Source organism: Tyto alba, unplaced genomic scaffold (assembly GCF_018691265.1).
Source record: "Tyto alba isolate M040663 unplaced genomic scaffold, T.alba_DEE_v4.0 Super-Scaffold_42, whole genome shotgun sequence".
Lineage (NCBI taxonomy): Eukaryota > Metazoa > Chordata > Aves > Strigiformes > Tytonidae > Tyto > Tyto alba.
Window position 1 is genome coordinate 21210888 of NW_024881318.1, and position 26232 is coordinate 21237119.

The 26232-nt window shown below is 44.4% G+C and overlaps 1 protein-coding gene across 3 annotated transcripts; it reads left to right on the top strand.

Moving 5' to 3' along the window:
- Nucleotides 1-570: 570 nt before the first annotated feature.
- Nucleotides 571-12939, top strand: ISL1 (ISL LIM homeobox 1). 3 transcript variants are annotated; one of them, XM_042804991.1, is made up of 7 exons: nt 571-730; nt 896-1004; nt 1870-2059; nt 4999-5258; nt 7309-7595; nt 9143-9310; nt 11894-12939. In XM_042804991.1, exons 2-7 carry the CDS (start codon nt 977-979, stop codon nt 12008-12010), a joined length of 1050 nt encoding a protein of 349 aa, XP_042660925.1. In that variant the 5' UTR covers nt 571-730; nt 896-976; the 3' UTR covers nt 12011-12939. The 3 variants fall into 3 exon arrangements, with proteins under 3 accessions (XP_042660925.1, XP_042660923.1, XP_042660924.1); XM_042804989.1 differs by lacking the exon at nt 571-730 and having other exon boundaries at nt 845-1004; XM_042804990.1 differs by lacking the exon at nt 571-730 and having other exon boundaries at nt 845-1004; nt 7312-7595.
- The last annotated feature ends 13293 nt before the right edge of the window (nt 12940-26232 follow it).

A 26232-nucleotide genomic window follows, 5' to 3' on the forward strand; every position in this document is an offset into this window, starting at 1 on the left:
CCCTCCCCGCTTAGGGCAGCTTCGCCTGGGCAAACCGGAGCAGTGGCTCCCGCCTAGGAAAGATAAACCCTCGGAAAGCAAATAGTTGGATTAACACCACGCACCTCCCCTCACCCCCCCCCCTTCCACCCCAACTCCCCCCCAAAACAAAACAAAACAAAACACAAAAAAAAAGAGCCAATGGTAAATATGGCACCGCGAGCCTGAGCGGGGGAAGGGGTGGAGGAGCCCGAGCGGGGCCGGGAAGGAAAATGAAAGGTGTGACGGGAGATAAGCGGCGGGGACGGAGGAGAGCGACAAGAAGAAAGTATAAAGGGAAATACAAATGAGGAGCGAGGAAAAGTTGCCTCCGCGAGCCCGAGCCGGGGCCGCCGCGCCACCAGACGCTGAAATATGATAATCAGAACAGCTGCGCCGCGCCGCCCGCAGCCAATGGGCGCCGCGCAGGCGTGACGTCCCCGAGCATGACGTCAGGCCAATGGCGAGCCGGCTGAGTTGGAGCAGAGAAGTTTGAGTAAGAGATAAGGGCGAGGCGAGTGCCCGAGCCGCCAGCGCCCAGTCCGGCACCGCCGCGCCGCCGCACTGCACCGCTCCCGCTCCGCGCAGCACCGCACCGCGCCGCACCGCGCCGCGCGGCCGGACTCCGCGGCTGGACCCCGCCGCGCCCCCGGCGCCGCGCCGCGCCCCGCGCCCCCTTCTCTCCGCAGCCCTGACAGTGTCTCCCACGCCGGTGGTGTTCTGTTTTGCCCTTTTTTTTTTTTTTTTTTTTTTTTTTTAATTTCGAGTCTTTTTTTTTAATTTTGTTATTACTGCTTCTACTTTTTTTATATTTTTTAATTATTATTATTGTTATTATTATTATTATTATTATTATTATTATTATTATTATTTTTAGCGACAGCTCTCAAACCTACTTTGGGGTCTTAAAACGAAACCGTACACCATTTCACTGTGGACATTACACCCTCTTACAGATATGGGAGACATGGGAGACCCACCAAAAAGTAAGGCGGAATTTTTACCGTTGTTGGAATAAATGTGCTGTCTATTGTAATCGTCTCAGGCAGGCGAACTGCTAAAGAACTGAACTTCATTAGAATGGTAGAGAAAGTGCCTTTGTTGCCATGCCTGCATGCTTGCTGTATTTTAACCTTGTAGCCTTGTATGTTAATAGCGCGGGGTCCTGCTCTCTTTTAAAGTTTGGAGAGCAGACAGGATTTTAGTGGGATCTCCAACCACGGAGCCTTAAATTTTCCTCGTGCTAGACTGCTGTGAGGCTGTCTGACTCTCCAGCACCTAGCTAGCACCCCTATCTAGGGGAATTAGCATTAGACTTGCAAAAGAGAGCAAGTGACAACCGTAATGATGCTTGTTGTTGCTAGCAGCCTCGAGTCCCCTCTTCTGTGGCAAAGGGCTGAATGAGAAGCGCACCCAGCCACGCGTTCATCATTTCCAGTCAGAGTCTTTTTAAAAATGAAATCAAAAGTATAGGTTCTCTCCCCATAAGGCAAGAAATCCAAACGAGCAAACAATAAAATAAAAATAAAACAACGAGGGAGTTCGGAGTTTTGATTCTGTGCGAGGCTTGCAAAAGGAGGACCTTCACCCCGAAGACTGTTCACATCTGCATTTTAACATATGTTCCGCCTCCTTTCTAAACGAGGCAAGGTTTTGATGCCATACTTCAATTACCATCCAAAAGTGTAATATTTAAAAAGAAAAAACCAAATAAACAAACAAACAAACAAACAAAAAAAACAACAGAGCAACACTCTCAGAATACGCCCTATAAGGGAACGACACTAAAAGTGTGTTTATCTCTGTAGGAGAGTAAATGGTTAGTCAATCATGTATTTATTTTCATTTCAGAAAAACGCCTGATTTCCCTATGTGTTGGTTGCGGCAATCAAATTCATGATCAGTATATTCTGAGGGTTTCTCCGGATTTGGAATGGCATGCGGCGTGTTTGAAGTGTGCAGAGTGTAATCAGTATTTGGACGAGACCTGTACGTGCTTTGTTAGGGATGGCAAAACCTACTGTAAAAGAGATTATATCAGGTACGCCATTTACGTTGTTTAATTCTTCGGTGAGATTTTTTTTTTTCTTTATGAATCTGACAGAGGCAGAAAGAGAAAAATTTGTACGAAAAAGTATGAAAAGACATTTGGTATGTTTTTAAATGATTTCCCCATAGTTAGACGGGAGAGGAAAAAAGTTAGAGTTCAGCAGATTCAAATGCGATTTTCTGTATGATCAAAAACACATTCGAGAAGAGATAGAGACTGTGTGAAACCTTCCTGAGGATTTTGGCAATGCATCCTGAGATTATGACAAAGTGGGAAATCATAGGTAATGGAGAATATTTTCAGTTGTGTAGATATTATAAGCAACACAGATCTGATTGCTTTTTAGCACAACCTGAGAAATGCATCTCTCTGTTTTTGCAAAGGCATAATGACATTCATAAGAAAGGCACTTCAAGCATGTATGCCATAAAAATAAATACACTGGCAACTCTTCCCCCCCCCCCCCCCCCCCCGTTTAAACTAGGCCTATCAAAACAACAACAACAACAAAAGAAAAAAAAAAATAACAAAACCGAAGTTTCTTTCAGAATGAAGGAACCTTTTCTAAAGAGGTTAAAACCTAGACCGAAATGTTTCTTCGCTAAAATAAGTGACATTTAATCTTTTTAAATATTAACCCCTTTGATGATATCTGACTGCCTTTTCTTTCTTATCTTATCTGTACTGATGAATTAGACAGAGCAGATCAAATTGCCCATCATCTGTTCGCGAACAATTGGGTATATTTAGATAATGGAACCGCTTCCTTCCTCACATTAAAATCTGGTAACTGATAAAATGTGAGAGTTGCCAAACCTGACACTACAGAGAAACCAAACCAGGAATTTCGAGTGTGTTTATTTTATTTGTGATCCTGGGTCATGCTGATCCGTTTCAGTGTCGTCTACCGGGTTTGCCAAACCAAAACTTTGTATGACACTGAGGTATGGACAGATTTTTTTTACTAAAAGGTTTGGAAACAAGTACCTACCCAGTCATCTAAGATATCTTTTCTAGTTTCTTTGTAATTCTGAATTGAAATGAAGCACTTGAGTCTTTCCTTCTCCAGTGCACAATTCATAAACAGATCATTCCTTCAAGCCATGTTATGAGATTATTCTCAAAGTTTTACTGTGGCGAAAAACGCCCACGTTTCCACCCCCCACCCCCACCCCCCCCACCCCCTTTACTTTTAAATGCACTTCGGAGCTGTGCTTTTAAATGTTGTCCTTTCACTAATTTCGAATGAAAGGAAAACGTTTGGATTGAGGTGCTCACCTACCTCCTGCTAGAACTCATCGGGTGAAATTAAACAACAGCAACAAAAAAATCCAGCTCTTTTAAGTTAATACGCTATATATTTAATTTGCTACAATTTAAAAAGTAAGATATGCGTTATGTGCAAGTCGACTTTGAATTAGACAGTGAGTCAATCTATAATTGTCAGACATGTGGGCAACCCCCCAACTGTTGTACCAATTAATGCATAGGCTTTGCGATCACTCTGTTCCTTTGCAATTTAGTTGTTTGGGATTTTTTCTTCTCAATCCCTTATAATTCGGAGATATGTAGCTCTGAATATAGGTTTAGTACAGCTCTATAGGTAGAGCAGCTAAAGATGTGTGTAAATAAACATCTCTACCCACAACCATACATCACAAACTGTATCTCTAAGGAAGTGCACTGGTGAGGAAGTGTGTAAGGATGTTTTAGGAACAGCTTTTACAGTTCTGTGGACCGTGTGCGTGCATATGTGCGTGTGTCCCTATGTCTTCGGGAAGATGGTAATTTTACTTAGTACCAAGGAGGCTGCTAAGGAGCACTGGGTGGGAGCCGAGAGACTCTGCAGTTCTAGGCACCCGAGTTAGAGCACTTTCTCATGTTCATCCACTGATGGGTAAATGTTCCCCTCTCCTACACGGGAAACGAGAAGCCCGCCACCCACTCCAGAAGCCCATTATTTGCCGCGTGGGGCTGTCAGCAAGAAGCTGCCCTTTCAACTCCTGCCTGCCCCGGCTCAAGGTGGGAGCGCCAGCAAGAGTGGAGACGGGGCAGGGAGGCTGAGGTAGGGTCAGGATGCAGAACCAAAGCACCCAAAACGCCTTTTCGTAGGGGGCAGTGGAGGGGAGTTACACGGCTGTATGTGTGAGCGTGTATATAACATAAGGGGTGTGTGTGTGTCTGCCTATATTGTTCTGTAAAATAACCTGTTGAGAGGGGATAAGGGTTAGAGCCACCCCTGCAGCGTCCCAAAGGCTTAAGCTGCCAGCAGCCCGGGCGCGCGTGAAGCGGCAGGAGTCCGGAGTGGGTTCCTCGCAAAAATGACTTCATTTGGTGAGGCTGGATCGTTTCTGCGTGGATAGTGGACGGCAGCTTCGCCAGTCTCGCCTTTCCCCGCTGTACTCGGGCGGTCCGGTTCAGCCCCGGGCCGGGCTTGGTCAGGTTCCCTCGCCCTGAGCAGGCGCCCGGGTCAGGTCCCCCCGCCCGGGCTCTGGGGCAGGAGGGAGAGATCAGCCTGTCCTCAGGAGGGAAGGGGGTCGCTACTTTTAGTTTCTCCCGCTGTTTCTCCTTCCACCTCCACCACCCCTTCCTTCCCACCACTCACTGCCCACTGGAGTGTCCGAGTCCCCACCGACTTTTGCGGCTGGGGATCAGGGTAGTGACCGCAAACGAATCTGCTTTATACATTTCCTCTTACGTCCTCTGTATTTTCAAGGCTTGTTTATCTAGTGGACTGCGTGTGGCGCGTCTACTCGGGGCCACGGGGCTGCCCATGTGCAGGAGTGAAAATCTTTCTCTTTCTTTTTCCCCTTTCTTTCTTTCCCCCTTCCGCCCCCCCAAAACCCGCCCTTCCCTGCCCTCCCCTCCCCCCTCCCGTGCTCTCCTGCCTTCCCTCCCTTCTCCTTCTTTCTGGGCTGGGCCCTGCTCAGGTTATACGGCATCAAGTGCGCCAAGTGCAGCATCGGCTTCAGCAAGAATGACTTCGTGATGCGCGCCCGCGCCAAGGTGTACCACATCGAGTGTTTCCGCTGCGTGGCCTGCAGCCGCCAGCTCATCCCCGGCGATGAATTCGCGCTGCGGGAGGACGGCCTCTTCTGCCGGGCGGACCACGACGTGGTGGAGCGGGCCAGCCTGGGCGCCGGGGACCCCCTCAGCCCCCTGCACCCCTCCCGGCCGCTGCAGATGGCAGGTACCGCCCGCACCCGGCGCCGCGGAAGCCTGCGGGGTCTGGCGCCGCCCGGCCCGGCGCCTGGAGGGGGGGCCCTGCCGCTTGCAGCGGGTCCCGCGGCCCCGCGGAAAGGCGGCCCTGAGCGTGCGCGCCCGCGGAGAGGCGGTGGCGGCGCGCCCCACGCCCGGGGCTGCCGCGGGTCCGTCCGCTGCGAGAAACGCCCGCGTACACGGCACGCGTGAGGCGGAGGCACCTGCGCAGCGGACCGCACTCCGCCAGCCTGCGCCCCTCCTGCTCCCGCCGCGCAGCGCGTGCGGGAATCGTCCCGTCCCGTCCCCCCACCCCGCGCCCGGGGCAGTGGGAGCCTAAATCGGAGAGGGGCGAGCCGCGGCAGGGAGCAGGTCTGCAGCAAAGCGCAGACCCCGCTACCCCCCGAGCGTGTGGCGAAGCTGTTCCCAGCACTGGTGGAAGCGGGGGCCGAAAAGAGATAGACTTCATAACTACAGGCGAGCACTTAGGCTGTAATTTAAAACTGTCACCAAGCTAATCTTCGGTAATTGCCTGTTAAAGTGACTCTGCCTTCTCGAAACGTTTTGTGTGACTTGATGAGAATTTCGTCTTAAAACTCAGCATTGCAACTTCAGAGTCGCCCCGCCTTACAACTTTACTTACACTTTTAGTTCTCGACGGGTACATAAGATACGCAGAGACGCTTAGCTTTAGGAAGCGGCACGTCTCTGAGCCAAACTAGCCTGGACAATACAAGGTTGACCGTAGTTATTGCTGTGCAAGTAGCTGTAACCCAAAAGGTTATTTACAAACACAGCTATGTTTAAACGGGCTTGTTTCCCGCTCCGGAGCTGCTTTCAGGTGACATATCGATACACAGGGAGAAAGAAATCCCGTAGCTGATCACGGCAGAATTTTAGGGAGATTGTACGTGCTCCCTATATCGTGTTCATGCACGTCTCTGAAAGGCATATTTTGTCGGCAGGTACAATACTGTTAAGATTTGAAACCTTTGTATTTTCTTCATCGCATTTACTGATTTATTGTTGTAATCAGAAAAGTCGGAACCCGACTGTACAAAAGTGAGCAGTTCTGAATATTAGATAACCAGTTCTAGGGGAAAAAAAAAAAAAAAAAAAAAAAAAAAAAAAAAGTAGTGTTTGGGGTTTTTTTTGTTTCTTTTTTTTTCCCCTTGACTAGGTCAAATTACATCTAGATAACTACAGCTATATAATACACAGAAGAATAGCAAAATAATACAAATACTTTTAGCTCTTGATGTGATGCTACCCGTAAGTTTGCATTTCTTGAAGGTTTCCACGAGTTGCTAGCCTAGTTCCCCTCTTAAAGAATTGGCAAAACACTCATATTTTTTGAAGCTTTAATCAAAACTCGACATAAATTCACCTAGCAACTCCACTTTCTAATATAGACCTCCGTCTCCTGAGCCGTGGGACACGGGGCGCTCACAGGATTTTCCTCCGCGGTCACAGTGCAGGGAATTTGGCTTGTTTTGCTTTCATTTGGAAGCATCAAACTGCCGGGAGCTGTTACACATTACCGCAGCCTCTGGCTAAACTGGGCTAGATTCACTATACAAGAAGCAGACCCAGATTATGATTAATTTAAGAAGTATTATTTCATTAATTTTCAGGCCAAAAATCTATGTTGGTAACTTGTCAGGAAATAGATACATAAAACCCTCCCCCTCCTTCCCTAGCGCACGCACACCTTAGCGAACTCGCCCTCCCCTGTCAAATCTCATAGAGGTTCAAGCTTCTGTCATTAAGGGGTTTAGGGGGGTGGTTTGTTTTTGCAAATTAATTATCTGTGGAGTCAGAAATGTCAGTCATGTCACTCCACCAGCGCATAAAGCAGAGGAGGCTGCAGGAGCTCCGATAGATCTGACTGCCTGAATGGCCTTTGAAAGAGGGTTCATCAGCACCACCACCACCACCCCCCCCCACCTCCCCCTGTCCCACCAGCTTAGATTCATAGCCTCTGCAGGCTCCCTGCTTCCTACTCATGGGGATCCTGTTCCTCCCTTCCCCTTCCCTTACAGCAGAACCTATCTCTGCCAGACAGCCAGCTCTGCGGCCGCACGTCCACAAGCAGCCCGAGAAGACCACCCGAGTCCGGACTGTCCTTAATGAAAAACAGCTTCACACCTTGAGGACCTGCTATGCTGCCAACCCCAGACCTGACGCCCTCATGAAAGAGCAACTGGTAGAAATGACTGGCCTCAGCCCGAGGGTCATCAGGGTTTGGTTTCAAAACAAGCGGTGCAAGGACAAAAAAAGGAGCATTATGATGAAGCAGCTTCAGCAGCAGCAACCCAATGACAAAACTGTAAGTGGCTTCAGCCTTTGACCGTGCTCTACCTTCCTTCCCAAGGAGAAATGCCCGGGCTATGTCCAGCCCCGCCAGCCTCTGGGGGCGGTTTGACACTTTTGATTTTGTGGGACCTCCCTTAAAACAAAGAAAATGATACCGTTTAACTATTATCCGCTTGTTTCTGCTGTCACTGCAATTAAAACAGATCACAGCGAGAAGCCGATATAGGCAGCTCAAGGGAACACGTCTTTCTCTGGGGCTGAGGATACGCAGTGGATTAGACTAACTTCTCTACAGCGTGAATTGCGACCTGCAGATTTATGGGATGTAATACGCCCAGCCTTGTGTAATATTTATATTGCAAATGCAAAAGACTCCTTGAGGGAAAAATAACGCTTTTGCCCTCTTCAAAGGTTTTACAGGGGAATAAACACAGAAGTAAAACCCATGAGTAAAAGGGAAATTTAGTGTATTTCTTAGCACTTTAAATACTACAATGCATATGTGTGTGTTTCTCAGTCCACTTACTGTAGAAAAAGACAAATGCAATGCAAAGTGTTTGGAATTACCATCGTGTTTTCAGGTTACTTAAGATATATATATATAGTTCTCACGCAGAATATATTGAGTTTTTGTCTAACAGCATATGCACGTGTGATGCAAACAAGCCGAAAGAGCTGGGTTCAGAAGAGCAAACTGGCTATCTCCATTTTAAGCCAATTTTCTTTTCCTTTTTTTTTTTTTTTTTTTTTTTTCTGTTGTTAGTCAACTTGAAGAAGAGTCTGTTATTCTCCCTATGTATATTGACTGAGCTGAGAATGCCTATTAATTCATAAGGCTGCCTAGTTAAGTGGAATTTAAGGAGTTTCATTTTACCCGGTTGGAATGCAATAAAACACGATGTTATTAACCCGCCTGAACAATCTATTCGTCGAGGCTTGGAGTTATCTTGTACACAGCGCCTGCATCACAGGGCAGACTGAGAGGGCGGGGGTTTCTTTCTCCTGTGTGTTTTTTTTTTGTTTGTTTTGTTTGTTTGTTTGTTTTGTTTGGGGGTTTTGTGTGTGGTTTTGTTTTGTTTTGTTTTGTTTTGTTTTGTTTTTTTTTGTTCGTTTTTGTTTTTCTTTTTCTGGAAAGAGCGTGGTACTGACGTACCTCAGGTTTGCCATCCAGTGGATATACGATCCAGTTAAGGTCACGCAAACCAAAACCAGCCTGGATGCGAAATAGAAAGGCAGCATGATTAACCGTTTCTTGTGCCGAGACATGCATCGGCAGTCAAGATACAGAGTGTTCGTGTTTAAGAAAGCCTGGGGCGGAAGGGGTATGCCTTGAGAGAAATAGGGAGGATTAAACGGAAAGAAAGTAAACTTCCACCGTGATAAACGCAGCGGGTAGAAATAGGCTGACCTAGAGTAGAATAGAGTAAGACATTCACAGCAGATTAACAAAGCAAATACAAGCGACCATATAGATAAGATAGAAAGCAGTTTATTGACTCAGCGCTTATATACAATAAAGTTAACCAAGCTCATTAACATCTTTTGCTGGGCTGTTTACAGAATATCCAGGGGATGACAGGAACTCCGATGGTGGCAGCTAGTCCGGAGAGACATGACGGAGGTTTGCAGGCGAACCCGGTGGAGGTGCAGAGTTACCAGCCGCCCTGGAAAGTACTGAGTGACTTTGCATTGCAGAGTGACATAGACCAACCTGCTTTTCAACAACTAGTAAGTCTCGGTTCCCAGCCGGAGCAGGCCAGCCTGTACCTGGGGCAGAGTGATGGGGGATTTGCTAAACATGCCAGATACCCTCAGAAAGATGAGCAATCCAGACTAGACAGGTTTTCCTGAAATTGCAAGGTGGGCATGATGGCAATTTATAAACGCTGTGAACTGAACTGATTTAATAGGGTTTGGTGCAAAATCTATCTTAGTGCACAGCGACAGCTTGTGCCAAGTTGAGTGGAAGCTGGATAAGGCCTGACCCAGGTCTGAGACTAACTCAGCTCCCACCCTGCAGAAAACTGAAATCATCTCTATCCAGAGAAGTGAAACAGTCTTCATGTTTCATTTAATTGTGTATATATTTGAGAAAGCAGCTTCTAAAATTTAACCCACGCCCTGCCCCACCTTCAGGCCGATGTTGCCTCTCTACTATAGCATGGATTTTAAAGATATATGATTGCAATGTCTTCCTGTGCCCTTATTTTGTCACACAAACATGAACAGCTTACTTAAATTTTTGAAGTCCGTGTTTTAATACCTCTAGGTATAACTTTGTATATCTCTATATATGTATATCTATATATACATTTACATACATGTAACTTTATATATCTATATATGCATATATACATACAAATATGTATACACAGATATATACAGCTTACATTAAATGTTGTGCATTGGAAAGGGAATTACTGATATGTATTTACTTGAAAAATTTAAACAATATCATAAATTCCCTTAAGCCAAGACAAAACAGACCTTTTAGAATGAATTATGTTCTTAACTCACTTCCTTATGCCTACATCATTTGGCAGCTCATATGGGACTATATCATCTACAATACTTAGGCACAACAAGGTGAATTAAGGACAGAAGTTCAGCCTTAACTCAATTTCCTGGCCTAAGTGTGTTATAACCAGATCTTTAAAATAATAAGGTACATTGTGTATGGATTTTCAGTGGTTCAAAATAATAATGATGAAAAAATAACATGTAGACCCTTTTTTGATATGTCGGGCATTTTCTTTTTTTTTTTTTTTTTAACATGAAGCAATTGAAGACAGAGGTTTCTAGCCATGTCTAGAATTGTTTTCAGACCTTTTCAGTTTAGTGTTACGCTTTCTTGCAGGATCACTTTTCTGTTGCCCAGTGGCAGGCTGCAGTGTGCTCCCCTCCCCTGGCACACCATGCTTGCTTGAGAAGCTGTAGCACAGCAGCAGGACTGTTTGCATTTTCTTACCTCCAGAGCAAACACCAGTATTCCTGCTGTAATCAAGCTGTCAAGCATACACAAGAAAAATTGATCTCCTTTGGCTGCCCTACTTATGGTGCCTTAACAGAATAGGAAACTTTGAAAACCTTTGATGCAGTGGGTTTTTATATGAAGTAGATCTGAAAAAAAAAAAAAAAAAAAATCCAACCAACCAACCAACCAAAACAAAACACCCTGCAGAATGGAAAATGAGCAGTCCAAATACACACATACATATAGGTAGATAGATCGCTAGATAGATGAACACTGATATAGGACGTAATGTCTGATACTGAAACAAGCTGAAGAACTGTGGATGGAACAGAGAGTCCATCTACCATTCAAGGCATGTCTCTAATCTGGAAAGGGCCTTAATCACAGGATCGGCCAGCTAAATAGGTGCCAAAGAAATGTTTTTGGATTAACAAAACTCCACCTTTCAAATCATGCCTTTTCCCAAAGATGCTTCTAAACTGACGGGAGCCACAGGGCACATCAGAATGGAGAAGTGTGACCTTTTTTATCAAACTGACTCTCGTTAAAAAGAGATAGCACCAGCTTCACATCACAAATGAAAGAGGATGGCTTGTTTCAAATGTTTTCTGCTCCTGGATGCTCCTTCCAGGTTTTTTTTAGTATGTGCACAAAAGGGGAAAAAAATAATCTTGTAGTTTTGTGTCAAAAAAACACATGCACTCTTAAATAATTGACTAGAACATCCTGTTGGGATTGCCACTCTTGCAAGACAGGGAAGAAGGCCTCATTAGTAAGTTTGTTCATTTATTTGCTTGAATTTTCAGGTTTGTTTTTTTTTTTTGTTTTTTTTTTTTTTTACATTACTTTTTAACCTGCTTTTTATCTATCTATCTATCTATCTATCTATCTATCTATCTATCTATCTATCTATCTATCTATCTATCTATCTATCTATCTATCTATCTATCTATCTATCTATCTATCTGTCTGTCTATCTGTCTGTCTGTCTATCTATCTATCTATCTATCTATCTATCTATCTATCTATCTATCTATCTATCAATCTAATTATTTATCTATTTATTTATTCATCTATTTATCTATCTATTTATTTATTTAGTGATTTGGCCGAAGGCCTGAAGAAGATTCCTGTGAAATCAATTGGGAAGCTAAACAAATCAACAGTGACACAGCCTGCTGTGGAGATGTATCAGGCCTTTCGGCTGCATGCCTGTGTATTTATTTTTGCGTTCTTCTTCACCTTTGCCATTTATTTGATTGTGACAGTTGTAGCAGCATATATTTTTCTTATTTCTCTTCTTTTTTTTTTTTTTTTTTTTTTTTTTTTTTTGGCAGGTTAATTTTTCAGAAGGAGGACCCGGTTCCAACTCTACTGGAAGTGAAGTAGCATCAATGTCTTCTCAGCTGCCAGATACGCCCAACAGCATGGTAGCCAGTCCTATTGAGGCATGAGGAACATTCATTCAGATTTCTGTTGTTGTTGTTTCTGCCCTTACCCTCACCCCTGTTGGAGAGAGTGGGAAAGTGATCGTGTTGGGACTCTGCAATTTAGGGGGAAAAAGTATTTAACAACCCTGTAATGAACCTAGCAAGGAACCACTCCATGAAATGAACGGAGTCATGTTTGAAAAGACAAGGTAATATGGTAGCAACACTGTGAAGACAATCATGGGATCTTACTAGAATAAATACTAAAAAAAAACCCCAAACCCTGCGCTACTCAATGATCAGAGGAAGATCGAAAAGACGTTTTCAAAACGTAAAGGATTTGTACTTGTGGGTCAAAAAAAAAAAAAAAAAAACGTGAAAAAAATTGATCTTTTCATTTGACTGCACATCTTAGGGAGAAACCAAGGTAGAGGGACTTTCTATCCTGTCCCTCCCAATCCTAATGGTGCTTTTTTTATATTGGTGATTGCCTTGCCAAAAGGAGCTCCAGTAGGTTTTCCATCATCAGGAAAGAGACGATTTAGCCCTGCATTGTTGAAAGATTCATTGCAGGAAGGTGGAGCTGCATTGGTTTGCAATGTTGTTTTTAGTTGACTCTTAATAAGGGGTTGTTTCCTGGGTCTCTTCCAGCATGTACTGTAGCGGGGTTTTGGTTTTGTTTGGTTGTGATCCACCCTCTATCAACTCTGAAGCGATTAAAAATAGGTTTTTGAATTCCTCTTTAAAAACCGATTTCTAAAAGCATTGCAACAAGGTATACCTCTATTTTGCCACAAAGCGTCTCGGGATTGTGTTGGAAATGTGTTGGTCCAAGAAACTTCCCCTCCCCCAGAGATGTGTATAGTCATTGGTTAAAACGACTGTTTTATCTTTCTCTTTCTCTCTCTCTCGCTCTTTCTTTCTCTCTCTCTCTCAATAAAGAGAAAAAAAAAAAAAAAAGTAAAAAAAGAAAAAAAAGAGAAAAAAACAGAAAAAAAACAGAAAAATAAAAAAAAAAGAAAAAAGGGAAAAGGAAAAAGAAAAAAGAAAAAAAAAAACCTTTTAGTTTGCTCTTGCATTACAAAATTATAAAATAATTTATTATTTATTATAGGAAGACTTGCCACTTTTCATGTCATTTGACTATTTTTTTTTGTTTGCTGAAGTAAAAGAAAAAAATGAAAAAAAAAAAAGAAGAAAAAGTTGTACCGTGGTCTTTGAATTATATGTCTAATTCTATGTGGGTTTTGTCTTTTTTCTTTTTTTTTTTTTTTTCTTAAATATTATGTGAAATAAACCCGCCATATGTAGAATTATTATATCTTCAGGACTATTTCACTAAATAAGCGTTTGAAATAGAAAAATAATAATAATATTAATATTAAATAATGAACAAAGTTCCCTCTTAAATATTTACAAGTTAGCAGCTAAAATACCTGAAATAAAATATTGCATGCAAAGCAGGTCGTTAGTGAATAAAAAGAGTGTGATATTTTATTGCAAGTATTAACGACCAGCTTGTAAATTTCCGTTTCAACAACTATATCAGGGCTAGTTGGATGCCTTAGCTTTCAATCGATAACGTTAGAAACTCTCTTGTTCCCTGCCCCCATCCCTTGCCCTTAAAAGTGATATTACTCTAGGCATGATCTGACATAACGTTAAGACATCTAAAGAACTGGGAGCTCAGGCTTTTGCTGAGTTCTATTATTTTTTAAAAAAATAATAATAAAAAGAAAGTGCTGTATACCAAAGCCTCGTTGTTGAGATTGTTGAAGTGACCTGTACTTTAAGTATAAGCTGATAAAGGGGATGCTTTTTGCTTAACAAGTCAAGTATGACCATTATTTATCAGTGTCTGCTGTCAAAACAATTGAAAAATGCTGCAAATTGAGGGGATATTGCTGTGAAATTGCACGAATGGTGTTCCTTATTTTCTGTCGACTTTCCTCTCTTCACTCCCTCTTTTCTTCCTTTTTTAATTTGTGGGGGAGAGGGTGGTGAAAGTAGAAATGTGGGCTACTTCTTGGGGAAAAGTAGAAATAAATAAAATAATAATAATAATAATAATAATAATAAAATAATAAATAAATAAATAATTAAAAACCCCAAACAAACAAAAACAAAACAAAACAAAACAAAAACATTGGAAAGGGTTGTTTTTGCTCCAATCCAAGTACTCCCTAGTGTTCCTGGCCAGGACCTGACAAAGGCTCCTTTTAAAAAAACCTTCACAACTGGAATATACAGAGATTTTTAGTCTGACAAAGACAAGTTGGTTTGCATGACAGTTACTCCAAACTCTAATGTTTTCTTAACATAACCTTCTTTTTCCTCCCTCCTCACCATCTCAGCCCACCCTGAGCAAGCTCAGCTATAGAGACAAACCATTTCGACAGTAGTGAGAACATTAAAAAAAGGGATAAAAGTCTAATACAAGGATTTCAATCATCCTGATTAGAAACTGGATTCATTTTGTATGCTCAAGTGTAATACATTTTTGAGTACTTGATAAATATTTAAATAAATATGAAATCTACCTTAAATTGTGTGATCAGTAACCTTTGTGTTTTCGTGCAGGGTCAGAGGCTTAGTACGGCGCTTCGGGGGGCGGGAGGGAGGAAGGGTGTCATTTCTGCCCGGTGGTCTAACGTGTAAGTTGTTTGAGACGCTCTTGCTGACGGGAGGGAAAAGGGGAAAGGGGGAGTCTGGAGACCGAGTCTCCGACTCGGGGTGTGTGTGTGGGGGCGGTCTTTAATTGGCGCTGAAAATCTGTAAGGTCAAGGCAACACGGGGGCCTTTGCGTTCTCCTTGTACCGCCCGGAGGCTAACGCGTAGATGGGAAGCGCGGCCACTCCGCTGGGAGAGGCGCAGGGTTACGTCGGGGCGGGGGTGACCCCGCGGGAGAGCAACCTGCGCGCCGAGGCGCCGCTAAGAGCCCCCCCCGCCACACTCCCCCCCGCCGGTCAGGACCTTCTGGACAGTGAAGGTCTGTCGTCTCCGAGGGCCGCGCAGGAGTGAAAGGCGAATTTTGCCTGTCGCTCCTTGCGAGGGGGAAGGCCGCTCCCCGCCCCCCCAGCCCTGCGCGGGGCCGGGGCTGCACTGCGCGGCGCCCCGCGGTCCCGGCGCGCCCTCCCGGCGGCTGGGGGCTGCCGCCGAGATAAGCGCCCCTCCGGGAGGCAAGGGGGTTTGTGTTTGGGCTGCCGGCGGAGCGCCTTGCTCCTCAAAGCACAACAGGGCAGCGTCTCGTCAGAGGGCTGCAGCCGTGCTCCGACCCCTCGGGAGCTCCGCTCGGGATGTGGCTGCACCCCCACGGAGGGCCTGAGCCGTCCCCCGAGCCTTCCGGGGGGGGATGAGAATGTGTGTGTTTGTGCTGTGGTCGCCTCTGCGTCCCCACGGCCACCGCCACCCCGCTCCGGCCTGCCTCTGTGCAGACCTGCGGCCCCGAGGTCACCCCGCAGCCTGCCCCCTCGAAACTTCAGCTAAACAAACCTCGTCTTATTTTAAGATTATTTATTTTGCGGGTCAGAGGAGGTTCTTTTATGGCCTTTGGTTCCCTTTTCCATTTCATGTATTTGTTGCATATTTCTTCCCTCCCCCAAACCTTTGAATATTATCCACTGTGGAGCAAATAGAGGCAAACTTTCGAGCAGTCCCTCCTAGCATCTTCAGTGGAACACCCTTCCTGAGCTGGGGCAGCAGGATTTGTGCAAGCGAGAGAAAACATTCTCTTCATAAAACGCATGTCCTTACGGTGCTCTGTGCAGGTTCCTGCATTGGTGCCTCTTTGTGATATGGGCGAGGGCGACAATTAGCAGTCTTAGGTCCGCCTGTTTTCTCCTTGCCGCAGCCTCTCTTAATAATGTCAAATAAGGTCTGTTAAAGACTGCTGTAATTTTTCTGAGAATTTTGTTTATTACTGAGAGATCAGTATTCAAACTCTTCTCATTTCAATATTTGTACTAGGTTAAATAGCTCTCAGCATCTCCAGCCAGTGTAGCAGTGAGACGCAGAAGCCGGGGATGTGAATTACAGTGTTGGGATCAGCCGAACATCTCAACGGTAAGTGCTTGCCTTTATATACGTATGTATACATACACATCTTAACAAATCCTTGTTGGGTCACCCCGCAAAATGGGCAGCGGGGAAGGCATGAGGGCCTCCACGGCGGTGGCGGCCCTCGGGCCACCGCAGCCCCAGTGCAGCGCCCGGGAGGGAGCCAGAGCCGGAGCCGGAGCCGGAGCCGGAGCCGGGTCAGGGTCCGCGGTGCCGGGCGGGTTTCACGGGCACCGAGCCGCCCTCGGCCCCTCTGCACTCCCGAAGCGCCGACATCGTGAGAGGTGCCGCTGCCGGGCGCTTTGCGTGCTTCAGCGGAGCTGTAAGTAGTTAATAAAGGGGCTGGAAAGAGATCCTGTTTACTGATTGTTCCTGATTGTTGTTTTCTTGATAACAGAGCAAGCCACTGAATGACTGTTTGAGCTCAGGCGCCACAAACATAAACTTAACAGCTCCCAGTGTGCCGGCTCTGCTGGAGGATCACTCCTCACCTCCCGGGACTTGTGAAGTGCAGGGGGAGAAGGCAGCTCCCAAGGAGGCAGGCACCGGGGCGGGGGTGGGGGAGTCTCGCCTGTGTGACCGAGCTTTCCATATTGCATGGTATCTGCCGTCACTAGCCAGGGGAAAGCGGTGTAAAATTAGTCGGTGCCTCTCCCCGAGCCTCCTGCCCGTGCCGGAGGTCGGGGCAGGCTCCGTGCGCTGCCCTTCGCAGCGTCCCAGCCGTGAGATGCGGCTTTTACTCCAGCTGCCGTTTCGTTTGAGTTTCGCTGATTTTTCTTGCCGAGGCTAAGCGCCACCAAACAAGCGCTCCGGACTTGTCCGGGGCCGGGGAGGAGGGCGTCGGAGGCGGAGGGGGCGCGCAGCCCCGCCGCGGCTGGCCCCCACTCCGCGCCGGGCCGGGTCTCCCGGGACCGGCAGCACAGGGGCAGCAGCCCGGGGGGGTGGCACGGCCTCTCTCCGCCGCGGTTGCAGCTGGATCGATTACCTGCAGCTCCGGGTTTCTCCTGGGGTGTTTGGCGGGGGAAGAGAAGGAAGAAGGAAGGTTGCAAAACAGGATTTTTGCTGAGTGTCTCTACTTTTGTTTTGTTTTGTTTTATTTTATTTTCTTCTGGCAGACAAAACAGAGCAAGGTGTGTTTGTGGAAGAGAGAGAGGGTTGAAAAGTTTTCCAGAAATAAGTGACACAGACCAAAGCAGAGCTCGGCTACTATCTCCGGGCAGACCTTGGGCAGCAATGGGAAGAGGAAAATAGGGTGTTACTGTGGCTTTTCTTTAGGAGGGCTGTTCAGGTCGGTAGATCTCCAAGGCTAATCCAAACAACCCGTTTGACTTGTGAGGTCCGGAGTCTAGACAGAGCTGGTGGCTCGGCGGCTCCTTATCTGGTTTTGGAATCAGCCAAAAGAGACTTTTCTTAATGTCCACAGCAGCACTGGGATCTGCCGGGGCCGGGGAGCCACCGCACCTCGCAGACAGGACAACAAATACACCCACCACCTGGAGTCTTTATAGCCCGCTTTGTTGTTCCCGGGCCTCCCCCCGCCCCCAGCCGCCGGGCAGGGGTGGGTGACCGGCGGGTTGCTCGGTAAAACGCGCACCCCGGCGCTTGCCACCGCAGCTGCCCCTGTCGCCACCCGGGCACCGAAGGGCCACCTCTGCGGCAGGATGTGGTAGTGGGCACTCGAGCCTCGCTGGGGTCAGGAGCGCTGTTTTCTCTTTTATCTCCCCCCCCCCACCCCCACCCCCACCCCCTGCCGTGTGTATGTGTTTATTGCTACTGGTATTTATTTTTTTTTTTTTTCCCCAATTGAAGTTTTGCAGAGAATGGGAAAAAGATATCCAAACTCACTCTTGTTCACCAACACAAAGGAATGACGAAGCAAATCAATTAGGAGAGAGGAAGTCAGTTCAGATACAAGGTCTTCTTTCGGAGTAGAAAATGCCTTCTATATTAGTCCCTTTATGCTGGGTTTGTGGGTACTGTAAAGCTGTAAAGCTTGTTTGAGGCATTTGGGACCAATAAAAGCATTTAACTCAATAGCAAGCAGCATTTTGGAAAGTAGGCAGAAAGAGGCATATTTTGGTTGGATATCACTCTTCCTATTTATTAATTTGTTTTCGTGAGCTTCCAATCTCTCCTGGCATGTTGGGCGGGTGGATGGTGGTTTTCCAGTTTTCTGAACAGTGTATGAGCCCAACAACCGCCCCTGCTGCTTCTCTACTGTAACTCAAATTGCTTTGCTGTGAATCTGTGTGATTCCTCTCCAAACTCTGTACTGTTTCTCAGTGCTATTGAGTTCAGGGCCATGATATCCCATTTGGAAGAAAGCAAGCTGATTGCACTAACTATGATGCACTGATATGCTATTTGCAGCGGATATTGTAATTGAGTCTGCTAATGTGGAATTATGAAATTTGCCAGTGGGTAGGACTCTTTCTCAGTGCAGTTTAGAAGGTTTGTGGGCAAGTGCTGTGATATAGATTTAGTAGTTGCAAATTTCCTCCTGTACAGAGCAAATTATAATGCAAGGCTTTTGTAATAATTTCCCATCAAACACATTTAAACCATTTTAAACTCACAGTAACTCGGAATTCAGGAACAAGAGAGCAACATTTCCTAGAAAAGGAATCTTAACCATGATCCTGGTACTCCTCTTTTTTTTTTTTTTTTTTTTTTTTTTTCTCATGGGTAAAACCATGTATTTATTTTTAACTGTCACAAATACAAGGTGTTGTTTGAAAAGTGTTAAACTTAGCAGGTATATAGAGATAATACTGACGTGTCACTGTGCATGATAAAGTAAAATATGGTGGGAATTAACTTGAAAAGTTTATGAAGGTTTTAACTACAGCCCATAAATTAACCTTTTTAGAAAGTTACGATGATATGTAGATCTTACAACATATATGACACTTAAAAAAATACTCCAATATTTGGAGCCCAAACATTTTTTTTCCCCAACTTGAAGACACACACTGAGGTCCTAGTCCTCAAAGAGTTTGCTATAAGTAATCTGAAATAATTAATACTAGACCACTCTAGTGAATCAGGAATTGCAGGACCAAACTTTCTAGTTTACACTGAGTCTTCTGCAAAGGTAATGAAAGATTTGCTGCTAACCTCTAGTGGAGCAGGAATGCGTAGCTCAAAAGGCTCAAGTCCAACTCTCACTGAAGTTAGTGGCAAAAATCCTCAAGACATGCGGGTATAAAACCAGTTCTGTGATTTTGTTGGGTAAAAAAGCAATTTCCTTTCCACCATTTAAATATCTTTTTTCCATATTTGATCTTAACTGACTATATAATTTTCCATTATGAGAGAAAAACCCTCTTAAATAACCAGTGCATCAGTAAAAGCATCCTGCTTGATGTGGTAATTAGAAACAGGATTCAGTAACTCATCTGAATGTGCACAATATTACAAAATAAAACAGCCACTCCCTGTCTTACTTACTGCCATCTAAGTGAAATTCCATATGTTGTGATTTCTCGGGTAGGAGACTACATGCATTGCTTACTTTATATTTTACAGGTGAGAACTCTTAGCAAAACTTAAAAGAATTAGCCTCACACTACCTCTGAAGTTCTAATTTACATTCACCTTCATGATATTTTGTAGGATTTGGCCTTACCAGTGTGACTCAAATTCAGGCCTGTTCTGAGCCAAGTAACTGCCCAATTGGCTGTTGGAGAATGATCCCAAACTTCACACACAGCACAGTCAGTGGGACATGAGGTATGCTAAAGATGCAGGGTGTCCTTTAGAGAAAATAAATTGATAGTAAATTTGTTGTTGTTGTTGTTTTACTTAGATTCTTCTTCTGCATCAAGAGTTTAATGATTTTAGCACTTGAAAAGCTAGGGGTTTTTTGACTATTCAAGTAACCTTATTCAGGGCTGGGCCTTTTCTGTCTGAAAACCTTCGTAGTTTTTATAATTAAGTCAGGATGAGCAGGATTAGGCATCTAGTGGCCAAAGACCTCAAACTGTTGTATCACTATAAATGAAAGTGTTTTAGTCCAACATTCATTCCAGATTTTTTTACTGGTTTACTGATTAGCATAAACTGGGGAAATAACTAACTCCTAGTCTTCATACAGGAACAGTATTTTCAAGACAGACACGTCTTCTTCAGCACATTTTTTTGGTACTGGATTTAAAAATCTCTGTTCTTGTGGTTCACCATTTTTCTGCTGATTAATTAGTTTTCAAGGCATCTTTGTGTTCCAGTAAGCACAGCTGTTTTAAGCCCTGATTTTCTTTTTTTTTTTTTCTTCTGAGTAAAACCCCAACAGACTTCAAGAGAGCCATGTGTCCTCAATTCAGTTGAGCCCATCCCTTTTCAAAGTCAGTAATATCTGCCAATTATATAGTGACAAAAGCAAGAACATTTAGATTTTTGTAATGACCACCACATATGATATATCTTTGTGGTAACAGTACTATGATGATCTACTTCAGAGCAGAAGAATTGGCCACTAAAGTAGTCCTGGAAGTGAAATTTCACCATTTTGGATCTTGGTTCTGCGGTATGCTGGCTCTTCTATGTTAGGGAAGTGTGTTTACAGTTTTCATTTAACTTACTAATTCATTATCACAGTGAAAAAAAAAAAAAAAGCAAAAAAAAAAGCCCAGAAGATTAAGAAAGGCAGATACCATTTCTTACAACTGTCAAATCAGAATTATGCTTTGTCAGTCTGTCATTTTTCCTGGTGAATATTTTGTATATAAAAAGACATTTCTTTCTGAAATCATTAGGTCATGCAAGCAGGGCTTCTTCTGAGGGTGCTTGTGCCTGTTCCATGGTTGTACAATGTCCAATACAACAGGCCATGCTTCCCACAGGTCCTTAGAGCAATGCTGTAACCAACATGGTCAATAATGGTAAATACGAGAACAGGGTGATGTTAATACAACTCTACAGTAATAACTGGCTAATATAGACATAAACCCTTATGTCTTATAGCTATATATATATAATTATCTATCTATCTATCTATCTATCTATCTATCTATCTATCTATCTATCTATCTATCTATCTATCTATCTATCTATCTATCTATCTATCTATCTTTTATATATATATATATATATATATAATTACCACAAAATAATTTTTCAACATTGTGCTTGTTTCTGTTTCTATGGAAAAATTGTTGCTAATTTCCACAGGAGAGTTTAATCTCTTCATTCAGTAAGTGCCTCAAAGAAAAAATTGGAAATAAGAATGAAATAACATGACAAGCAACATCAGTGCAATTAGCAGTACAAATTTTATGATGCAAGGACTGAGTCTGGATGGAAAAAAGTCTGAAAACTTTATGTCTTGTACTGCAGGATCAAATATTTGGCTAACTATTACAGTCACTAAAACAATATGCTCATTTTTTATTGTTTTGTCTGCCTTCAACTAGTTAGCAAGATAACTCTATACCTTATATTTCAGCAAGTATTTTTAGTTTTGATATACATTTGAATATAACGCTGGGCCAAAGGCAATCATTAAAGCAACTGTCAATCAAGCAGAGAATGCAAAAATATAACCAGTTAATGATCATTCAAGTATGGTGAGTTATCTGCTCCAATCCTTAATGTCTTTCTGTCAGGTGGTGTTAATCTGAGTTGCATTTTAGTCAATGATTGATTGATGCTTTTTTTTTTTTTTTTTTTGGATTGTAAGATATTTCTTATTTGGGGATAAAAGTGAATAGAGTTGGGGGAGAATGTGAATGTGGAGTCTAAAAGGAACAAATAATTAGTGCTTCCACTTAGGTCAGTGAAACTCCCAGGGGCAGTTAAGTAGTAAATGCAATTGTGAGGGTAATGTGGAAGAGAAAAGGGGAGGATGGAGGTGGTTCATGTCTACCTGTAACACGACACAGGGGCTGTGACACCCTGATAACACTCTCGTTTCACGGCACAGATGAGCCTCATATGGGTTTGTGAAGGGGCTCACCACTGCTGAAAAGCAGCAGAGCTCCTCTGGGAAAGGATGGTTTCCTGCTTCTCCCCTTCAACAGAGGCTGAGGAATCCTTGGAGGGGATGGTTAGACAGGTACTCTCTTCTTAGGACAGACACTGAAAAAAGTTGTGGCAAAATAGTTCCCAAAGCATAGAGCTGCCTCAAATTCACATCTGCACAGGAAGAGGCACTGACCACAATGAGAGTTGATCTCTTGATGACAGATAGAGATCAGGCATCTCTGATGAACTTTCTCATGTCTTTGTTACAGTTAAAATGAAGTATTGGTGGTTGATCTGCAGAGCTTTCAGGGGAGACCTGGGCTTGTGTTTCAGTCAAGGCTTTCTCCCTCTCTACGACAGCTCCTCCAGAGCAGTTGCAGGGAGGTTGGGACAGGGAGCTGAAACTTGCTTGTTCTCAGGAGTGCAGCTGCTTGTCCTTGCCTTAATGCATCACTGATCTTTCTCTCCCTGCATCGCTTAGGCCGTGACCTGGAAGTCTCCAAATGTGGGAGAGTCCATCCCTGGCCGGCTCCTTTCCCTGAGTTATTCCTGAGTTATTCCACTCCTCAGGCCTGCCTCTGGCAAGGGCTGTTCTCACTCCAGTGGTGCATCCCCAGCTACATGCAGGATGTTGTGGCCAGCTTGAGTGAGGCTTCACCTGGGCTTCCTACATCACCTCAGTTGGCACAAGAATTGTGCACATACTTTGTGATGAGAAGTAGGCCTCTGTCCAAAAATCTGGGCCATGAGACTTAGCACATGGCACCTGCTCTGTAATGCCTGTGATGGGAAAGGGCCAGCATGCTCCTGCCTGAGCACAGCGCTGGTGAGGAGCATCAGGCTGAAGCCATAATGCACCTGTGCCATGGTGTTGCCTGGAGAGGAGATGCACCATGGCCGAAGCCTGGGAGATAGTGAGGGCTGCCCACCCTCCAGGGGTAAGCTTCTGTAGGGCAGAGCATGCACTGCAACAGCTACTTTTGGACACCTGGCTATGTAATGGAGGTACAGGGTGTGGAGCTGCATCTCACACTGTGACATGTGGATGGGGACTTCTGCGTGCTTCCAAGTGGGGTTCATGGAAAAACAGCTGCTGCTTTTTGAGCAGAGAGGTACATCACAGACGGTACCCTTCTTCAGGGCGTAGGCCCCAGCGCTACTAGAGGTCATCTCTCCACTCTCAGAATTTACAGCCCAGGCCTTTCTTAGCAGCAGTAAGTTATATCTTTTTTTTTATTTTTTTTTTTTTTTTTTTTTTTTATTTAAGGGATGCAAGGTATCATTTTTAACTTTCATAAGATTCCTGGAGTGGTAGCTCACCCTGCTTTAAAAGTGATCAGTGGTTTCAGGGTTTACTTAGGATGTGACAGGTGTGGTTTCAGATTCCCTCCATGCCTGAGGGGATGCAGCCATGTGTCCTTCCTCCAGTGAAGGCAGCCCTATATATGTGTAAGGCTGGTGTGTGCGTGTGTGTGTGGATGTGTGTGTGCGTGTGTGTGTAGATGTGTGTGTGTGTGTGTGTGTCAGGGCATTTCCATCCTGCTCACTGAAGCTCTTCTGCAGCACAGAGAAGACTGGAGAGAGGAAAAAAAAGTGTGAGCATCGAAGCCTGTGACACTGGAAGCAAGTATGAGTCCATTAGGAGGATATGTTTTGTCTGAGTTTTGTGGCCTGTCGGGAATAAACGGGTCTGGGTATACATGCAGGCAGAGCTGTGGGTGTTTGAGAAACTCCGATATAGAAAACTGAGGCCTCGCCAGAGGTCAGGTGTCTTTGGGAATGGTCATCAGCTGAGAAAGTTTCGGGGATCCCAGTTTTGGGCTTATGTGCTTCAATCACACCCAAGCCTCATGCTGGGCACCTTAGCCCCTCTTTGGAAGACCAGTATTGAGGACAGTGCTTGCAAGTGTGGTAACAACACCCACCAGAAGGGGCTCAGAGCTTTCATGGGAGGAAAGACACGGCCAGCTTTCATCTTCCTAGCAGTGTCAGGGTGGTGTGGTGGGGGTCGCATGAGGGAAAACAGGGACCCTCAACCTCTGTCTCATTTAACTTCCTCACTGCTGTCAGATTCCTTGCCTAGTGTGTGGGTGAGACCGAGAAATGCCTGAGATCTCTCTGGCCACAGCTTGGTCTGCATAAGGCCTAAGGCAATGGCACAGGCTGAAGGAAGCTGCCATCAGGCAGAGCTTGTACCTGTCCTGCTCCCTGCGGGGTGTTACTCAGGCTTTAGCTGCTGCTAGGTGATCCCATCTCAGCAGGTGGATGGCATGCTTAACCACATCACTCCCCCATCATTTTCTGGTGAGACATTAGTTATTAATACTTTTGGATGAAGACCTTGCTCTTGTGGTCCGTGCCCTGGTACCTAGGTTCTTGCAACAGTCTCTGTTATAGCAAATGTATCACTCTGTGCTATATCAGAGCACTGCCTCTGTTCACTGAGCAGTGATCTTGCTGGGAACACGAGAGAAATGTTCCCAGAGCTCTGCTAGCCACTGCTTAGTCTTCAGGTGGAGCTTTAAAGTATAATTTTGACCTGCGGAGCACATATAGCCTGCATATATGACAACACTGACATCTGTCTGCACAATCCATCCACAGATGCAACCTGTGCTAGTTGGTGCTAGGTCGGAGCAGCTGCAATATGAAAATGGAAAAACACAACCTGCCAGTAAGTTTTTCCAAGTGTCTGCTTCTGAGCTTATTCTCTGGTCTTGCCTGTTGTCATTGTACCCAGAGTACTCTGACCTGCAGCACATGACCAAGTTTTTAGGGAGGGTGAGGAAGAGATTGTAGAGCAAGAGGCCTATATTTGAGAAAGATGGGCATGGATAAAGTTTGAGTCCATATTTGGGAAGTTATTTTCTAAGTTAGAGGTGAATCTTTCTTTATAAGATTTCTAAAAATGCTGTATCTGTAATCGCTGTAATCCCAGATATTCTCTTCAAAGACTGTGAGTAACCATTGTGTTTCTTCCTAGAGTACTAATAAACATGGTCCCTTCTTCTTGAGCTTGTCAGAAAGTCCCTCTCATAATTATATCAGGGATAGCACTGTTTTATTAAGAAGTTCCCAAACTGTCCTACTTGCTCTGCAACTGTTCAGTGCAGTTTGTGAACAACTGAGCAGTTCCTGTGCAAGAACTTGACCTTGCACCGAGCTCTAAAGTACTCTTACCTCTTCAAATTAAGTTTGATAATCCTTGCTTTATTCAGTGTTACATGGTGAGTCAAACACCAGCAGCATTAGAGAAGCAGACTTGTCTAAAAGCATATTGTAAGTATAATTTGGATAATAATTGCAATTTGTAATGCTACTGACTCCATGAATATTAGGAGAAATCTCTTGGAAATGGAAGATCACAAAGATTTTTTTGATGGAAACTGTTGCTTGGATCATTTAAAATGATAACTTAAAATTTGATGGAAAGTAGTGGTGATGGCGTGCATGGTCAATACAAAGATTCAGCTGCATGTGGAAAGAAATGCTTTTTCACCATTATTCATTCAAAACTAAAGCAATAAAAATAAGGACTATGATGGGCAGAATAGAAGAGCAATGTCATGGGTTTCTTTCCAGAATAATGAGGTTTTAAGGATTATGAGTTCATTCTGTTTGTATTTTTTTATCAACATGTGATAGATATGCTACAAAATAGTTCAGTGCCATCTAAAGCAGAGTTTTAAATGGAAATGAGGAAATCATAGCAGTTTTCCTTTCTCTTCTCTTTCTACCTTGATTAGGTACGCTGCTCTGTCCTGATTCACAGCATACACAGTGTGGACTCACGGAGGTGTGACAGAGCCCTGCAAGGGCAGCTTTTTGTCTTTTGTACCACACCCAAAACATAAAGAAATTGCGGCATGGTTTGAAGATCCAATCCAGGATGTTTAAAAATACCATATGTCTAATGACTAAGCTAACCCTCCTCAAAGACATTTTGAAAGAATTTATCCTACACTTAGTCACCAAAATGTTCTTTCTGCTTGCCCCTAGCAAGATTCAGTGTTGTAAAGAAAAACTTAGGGATTTTCCCACAGGAAGGCTGTCTGTCTGAGGTTTGTAGATTCTAGCCAGTATAGCATTATACAGCAGAATATCAAAGTACGAGGCTTTGTATAGTTTTTTAAGGATTGAGTGAAACCCACCCAATCTGCAAGTCTTGGTTGTGTTTTTCCTGTTCTTTATTATTAAAATTTGTAGCCATTTCTTCTTTCAGCTATCTT